Source organism: Aplysia californica, unplaced genomic scaffold (genome assembly GCF_000002075.1).
Source record: "Aplysia californica isolate F4 #8 unplaced genomic scaffold, AplCal3.0 scaffold00093, whole genome shotgun sequence".
Classification (NCBI taxonomy): Eukaryota; Metazoa; Mollusca; class Gastropoda; order Aplysiida; family Aplysiidae; genus Aplysia; species Aplysia californica.
The window spans coordinates 522,852-530,173 of NW_004797363.1; the positions used below are offsets into that span (position 1 = coordinate 522,852).

The 7,322-nt window shown below is 35.6% G+C and overlaps 1 protein-coding gene across 1 annotated transcript in view; it reads right to left on the reverse strand.

Moving 5' to 3' along the window:
• Positions 1-249: 249 nt before the first annotated feature.
• The window catches only part of LOC101858096 (sodium- and chloride-dependent betaine transporter), a gene marked incomplete in the record, with an annotated part of 16,101 nt that continues 9,028 nt past the window's right edge, over positions 250-7,322 (reverse strand). The window contains 6 exon segments of the mRNA XM_013080623.2: positions 250-4,032; positions 4,447-4,614; positions 5,122-5,222; positions 5,843-5,942; positions 6,264-6,398; positions 6,980-7,092. Of these exon segments, the coding sequence (XP_012936077.1) occupies positions 3,898-4,032; positions 4,447-4,614; positions 5,122-5,222; positions 5,843-5,942; positions 6,264-6,398; positions 6,980-7,092 (752 nt within the window).

The window sequence follows — 7,322 nt, forward strand, 5'->3', positions numbered from 1 at the left end:
TGACATGAGCAAGTCAGGTGATTTGAAATTAGTAACAATCGTTCGACGCAAACGCACACACACACACACACACACACACACACACACACACACACTCACACACACACACACACACACACACACACACACACACACACACACACACACACAAACACACACTCTGTCTCTCCCCCCCTCTCTCTCTCTCTCTCTCACTCTCTCTCACTCTCTCTCTCACTCTCTCTCTCTCCCCCTCTTTCTTTTCTCGAATTTTCTTTCTCTCCCATTTTATGCTCTCATTCTCTCCGAAAATTTCCGGGTGGCTGAATGTTTGTGTGTGTGTGTGTGTGTGTGTGTGTGTGTGTGTGTGTGTGTGTGTGTGTGTGTGTGTGTGTGTGTGTGCGTGTGTGTGTGTGTGCCTGTGTATGAGTTAGTGTGTGCGTTTATGTGAGTTTATGTGCACACGTACATGTATGTGTTTGTATGTTTGCATTTTTAAGTAAATACAAGTCCGCGCGTGTGTGTAAAGGGAAATGTGTTTGAGAAGTGGTTTCACTTTTGGTAATGCCGATCTGTTTTCCTAAGATTGCAGTATAAGAAAGTAAACACATCGCTCGACATTAGAACTGTCGTACAACTCTCACAAACAATGAAAATGGGTACATATTTACAAAAGAATAGTGCATAGATATAATCAAAGGCAAGATACACAAAGTTTGTATATTCAAAAGTAATCTCAACAAGGAATAAAAATATAGTATAGTCCACCCCAAGCTGCGACCACCCACATTTGCTGTTGCAAAACACCCTTGAGCCTTATCCCTGACTGCAAAGCAATCGGCCTGTTTCAGAAACTGTTAAAGTTTTTTTTTCTACCTTTAAAACAACATAATCACATGTATGTTATCTTTACTTTCCTACCCCTTTGTTTGTTTTAATAGAGAAAAGAAAAGCAGTTTTAAAAAAACACCCAAAAACAAATGAGTTTATACGAGATCAGTGGAAGTAGAAACGCATCTAATGTAATACATTATGTCAGCATCTTAGGAAGAAAATAAATGACAGTCCTGGTCCAATGTCAGATGAGTAGATAAATGGACACATACACACCGTTACTCTCAAATCTTTCCTTCAAATCGTAATACACACTCACGAACACACATATCGGTAGTACATGCACACTTATAAGTGTTGTGATTGAATGACAATGTTCTAAGTATGCTAAACAACTGTTCGTTTATAAAACGTAGTTCGATAAACAATTGTCTTAGTCTTTTAAAGCTTGGTATTATTATTTGAATAATTAATAAACATTTGATTGGTTTACACGACACAACGTTTCAGGTCGTAAGTCAAACGTTTACTCTTCTATTGTTTATGCTATGAGACTCGACTGATTCCCAGAGACCCATATTGTTTGGTTGTACTGTTTCATTGAACTTTCTGTATGGTCATAACAACATTCCTGTTGAGCACAACATGATTTATCTAGTGCCTTCAATTTTTGTCAGTACATATTGATTGATAATGAAAGCATTTCTGTTTATTGACATTACCAGCCCAATCTCTTTTCATGTTTTATTTATTCAAAGTATCTATATTAATTGTTTTTCTTTCATTGTGACTCCTGCTTCTTTTCATCTTCAACGAAAGTTTAAGAAAACAAAAAGTATAATCAATACTGGTAGAGTTCGTTTAAACTTTCACTTATTGCAATCTGGAATCACAGCATGATTATTGAGAGGGTTTTTTCTTCAAAATAAACGAACATAAAATTGAAAAAATAAAATCAACAATAGTAATGTTAGTAACAATAAACTACTAACATTAACACACTTCAACAAAAATGGCATTTATAATAAATATGTGAAGACTGGGAAAATAATTCATTTTCTTTCGCTCTTCACAGGCCCAATATTTAAGTCTTCCAAAAGATCAAAATAAATAGACCTCTGAGTCAAATAATATGTTGTGTATATAGTACAACGCATTTTGAAATATCATCCTGGAGTAATTATCATTTGTTACCATATTGTTATAGCAGTTATATGTCAATGTGTCAACAAATCGTGATCGACCTTGATAAGGCTAGTTGACTTATCATTTCGTTGGTTTGGACGACCATGGGAAAAGATCGTTGGACTGATCATAAATATTTTATAAAAATGCTGAGACATTTGCAATGGATGGTGACAGTTGTTTGAGTACGATCTTAACGTTGTTTATTCCACTTTTTCTTTGTTTCCGAGTAGAATAATTCCCTACTTTTCAGAGGATTTGATCGTTTACTTTCATATGACTCACTTGGAAGAATGTTTTATTTCTAAATGGAAGCCAAATAAATTGGATTAAATCTAAACCTACGTCTTGTCATGATTGCAGTATAATATTTAAATTACATGTTTTACATACAATGAAATTAATTGTTTCGCAGTATGTCACTCGTTTTAACATATGATGAGTGATGATAATGAAACTTTTTTATGAATATAATTTCGTAATCGATACATCGATATCTTGAGCCAGGTTTAACCAGAACTACGAGCCCCTATGTACAGGTAAGGAATGAATCAAGTAATAGTTTTACCGAAATAATGTTTCATTATGCATTGCTTTTTCAAAATTAATTTTCAAAACCCTGTAAATACGTTCCATGCGACGCCCCTTTGGATTCTCGGTCCCCGGGCTGCAGTTTGAATGTTTTCTGTTTAAACCCGACACAGTTAATATCTTACTATACGTACATGTATTTACATCAATAGGCCATGGCTAACTATATTGCTGTAGCTATAGGAATCTTAACTTAAGACAAATAAATTCTTGCACTAATAACTTATGAAACGCAAGTTAAGGGGAAATCTAAACGGTTAAAAAACGAGAACTCCCGTTATCTGGAATCCATTCGGGGTGTTGCGAGATCTCATGGGGACTAATTGGAATTATTGGGAGATGAAGACGCCATAAATAATAGCACATTATAATAATATTATACCAAATCGTTCTTTTTTTTGTAAGTGTTTTACGGTGCTCGCATCTGCACAATGTCATTTAAGCGCGCGGGACACATTAAACATTTTCAGTTGCTAGGGAATTTTGAATTTTGCCCGGGTGGCAGCGAAGCCTCCTTTTGTCGATTTTAGACCACCACGGGTTCTAATTTTTTTTCCGGTGGGGGGAAAACTTGACGAAATTACTCTCCCTTTATTTGATCTAGAACTTCTCCAACTCACACTTCAGAAACTTATATTGAGAGGAAGAAAATCTACCCCCGAAAAAATATAAATTCCAAAGAATATGCAAAGGCTCTTCTCACCAACAAAATCAAATAATAAGCAATAATTTAGTCCATCCTACTCAACTTGACTAGCAATAAATATCTACACGCAATTCAAGGAAAATGATTTCCATTTGCAAATGACAGTCTTATTTTAACTTCGATGCTTTAAAACGGTGACTGAAAAATGTGGGCATGTTCTTCATTTTGCCAAGAAGGTATAGCAACACTAAAAATGCATAACGTTTGAATGTAGAGTAGATCTACTTATGGTCTAGATTATAAATGCTTCAGGTTGGAAAATTGATTATTTTCAGATGTATGCATTCCTATTCAAGTGATGTCTGAGCTATCCATGTATCTGGACGTGCATTGCAGTTGTGTTGTTTTTTTTCGAACATAATGTACACGTACATTAAATATTATTATATAATAATAATATTAATGACATTATTGATAACACAAGTATCCTACATAATATATACATAGAAATCTCGTGTCGGTTGATGTGGTAGTGGACAAGTAGTGTAGTTTACAAAATTACAAAATGAAAGTATGATGAATGTAACTAAAACATCAGCAGATCTCAGGAGAAAAAGAAAAGATGGTTATGTACACGTTGTGCAAGATGGTGGAACGTAAGGCTATGACTGCCGGCTGACACATGGAAAGGGGTTAGGACATATCGTCTTGTGCTGGTTGTCCCGATGATATTGCTCCCTCAGCGCCACCACGGACGGCTCCCATTGTTTGTTAGGAGTGAGGCACTTCTTTAACCGCTGTGAAAGGTGAAACAATATCGTTTGTAAGTAAAAGTCGGACATGCCACGTTCACAAGCTTATTATATTACAACAAACAAAATCTAAAACAAATAGGTATTACTAATCGGTAAACGTTGTAGCAGGATCGTAAAACCAAATCGAACATTTGAGGTTCTGATTGTTTAATGATCTTAGTTTTCTAGTAACTGTGCTGGAATATCTAGTGTCTGACCACAAAATTGACTGTTATATCACATGAGAATAGTGAAGCAGCATTAGAAAATCAATTTTAACAGCAAGATCAAAATAAACGACAAACATTGGCAATATTTCCTCGAAAGGGACACAATGTAATTTGAAAGGTTTTTCCCTACGAGGATCAATAAAATGTTATTTTAAGAAATATTCATAGATAGTTTATAGACACATACCTGCAAGAACGATCCTGGTGTTCTCACCATCAGAAAAATAGCGAAGAGAGGGACGGGAGCGAATGAGACGTTGGCGAGGAGCCATCCAAAGAAGACTTCGGTGCTACTGTAGATGTAGTCTTGGAACACTGGAGGATCGTAGGCCATCAGTGCTGTCACTATCACAGTCTGTGGGGGAACACAAAGGAAAAACATTATCATTTTTCTTAGCCATAAAAAATGTGATGTATTGATTGCTGTTCTTTTTTTACGTTTCGCAAAATGTTCCGTTTCGACTATCGGTGTGATGGGGTAAAGAAGTAGAAGCAATAATTAATCGTGATCATTATATATATAATGGACTTTACGTATATGGATATTTATTTCACATTTTCTTGGTAAATGTAATCGCGTATGTTATAGTGGCTGTTCATGAACGTAGCAACTGCGTCTCTACTTTTTTTTTAATTTTAAGAATGACATTTAATAAAATCACCCTTCCTTTGACAAGAGCAAAGTGTGTTTTAGAATAAAAATGTGTTTTTAAATATCGATAAAAACTTTAAACACAAGGTATTACAGAGAACAAGAATTACTGCACGTGGAAATTATCATCTTCTTCATCAGTTAATTAAACCTGCACCTGTAAAACTACAACAGATTAAGTTTCGAAAAAAAAAATGTCCAATAACTTACCAGCAACACCAACGGTGTAATAAACCTCCAAAAAATAACGAGGATGTAGTGCGGTTTGTAGCCAATCATAAGCTTGATATCGTCCATGAAACGTTCAGACCCTGCAAGAATGAAAGAACAAGCAATTTTAACAAACCATCATGAAAGTTGATGCATACCATGATTCGGTACCTTCACGTATTTACCTTTACATATTATTTAAGTCAATATTTGTATTATTCAATTTGAGCAAAAGGGTTTGAAAATGAACATGATACAGTATTTCTCTTTACGGGTAGCATTTACTTGATTTACTAGTTAACAAAAACAGAGCAGGTGTAGATTTAAGCTAACTGGTAGTAAAGCGGAATGTTAAAATAAGTTCAAGTTAATGAACCAAAAATATGAATGGACCTGACAACAATCTCTCTCTATCTCCCCCCCTCTCTCTCTCTCTCTCTCTCTCTCTCTCTCTTTCTCTCTCTCTCTCTCTCTCTCTCTCTTTCCCTCTCTCTCTCTCTCTCTTTCTTTCTCTCTCTCTCTCTCTCTCTCTCTCTCTCTCTCTCTCTCTCTCTCTCTCTCACACACACACACACACACACACACACAAACACACAGGCATACACAAACACACACTCACTCTTAATCTCTCTTTTTCTCTGATAGGGTGAATTGAATCCCTTATGAAAATCTTTACACAAGTGTTATTATATAGACGGACGCTGTCTTTTCATGTACTTACCATAAATCCAGTGGACAGCAATGAGCTCAAATAAACCATTGGCCACAATAGCAAAAGCTGCAAAGTACCAGTCCACCAGCTGGAAGAGGTACATACCTCCCTGAGGGACAAAAAGAAACACGTAGCACATGAATTGCAATAACAGTTATGATTTTTTCCTAACAGACTTTATTTCAAGAGGAAACGATTAGCTTGAGAAAGTTATAACAAAAAATAATAACAATCAAAAGATAAACATATTGATGCGTTCTCATATTGTGCATTAGTAAAATTACTTTACTTACGGTAACGCTTTTAACCCAAACTTAAATGTTTAGAATTTGGGTTTTTTCCATTTTTTAATTTGCTGGGTTTTTTTAACTTTAATAACCTCAACTTTGACAGCAGCATTTAGTAAACTCAATGGCATGGCAATGCTTACCTTTGCTGCGTACGGTAGGGAAATCAGAAACAAGGCAAGGAGATAGCAAGACTTGAAGATCAGCTGTCTGGAGCCCAATCTGATCTTTGGCCACAAGTCATTGACGGTTGTCAGAGTCACTTCGCACATCACAAACTGGGGGAAAACAAATTAGAAATATTGTTTTTAAGTACTGAAATCAGTTTAAACAGATTTATTATCGTTATTAGAAGTATTCAGTATTCTTTTTAAAATATAATAATTATTATCAATGAAAAACCAAACAAACAAGTGCTTATTTTTAATCACAATTCACTGATATCAATCGCCGTAGAGTGTTGAAAAAATGAGACTTCTCAGAAACGGTTACGATCATCAATTATTGCGTTTTTATGATAAAGCTGTATTATTATAACATGGAAACCATTCACTGACTGAAGCTTCAAATGGGTGATGGGATGTTTTTCAACTATTTATGCTTTTGCAAGATTCATCACTTTCCTTTTTTAAAAGTTGTATTTATTATGTTATTAACCAAAATGTGGACATGAAAAGTTTGAACCACTGAGTAGTTCGAATGTTCTTAAATCTTCTAAATTAAACATTACACCGATGTCTGGAAAAGACACCCCTCTATCTGACATATAGTATGGTTTAAAATTGTTTTAATAAAACAGTTACAAAAACAATTACACAAACAAACAAAATTAGTATTTTATAAAAAAGTAAACACTCACCTGTGAGTCGAGACCCAGGGTGAACAGCATAATGAAGAACATGACTCCCCAGAGCTGTGGTACGGGCAGGTACGAGATGGCCTCTGGGTATACCACGAAGGCAAGTCCGGGGCCTGAGATAAACAATTTGAAGGTTAGAAAAAATCATCATCATCATGATCATTATCATCATCATCATCAGCAGCAGCAGCAGCAACAGCTGCAACAACAACAACAACAACAACGAACAAATGTGCTTTAATATATTATGATTAGAAAAAAAAAAGCAAGAGACAACCCCCTCCCTCCCCAAACACTCACACACACACACACACACACACACGCACACACACACACACACACA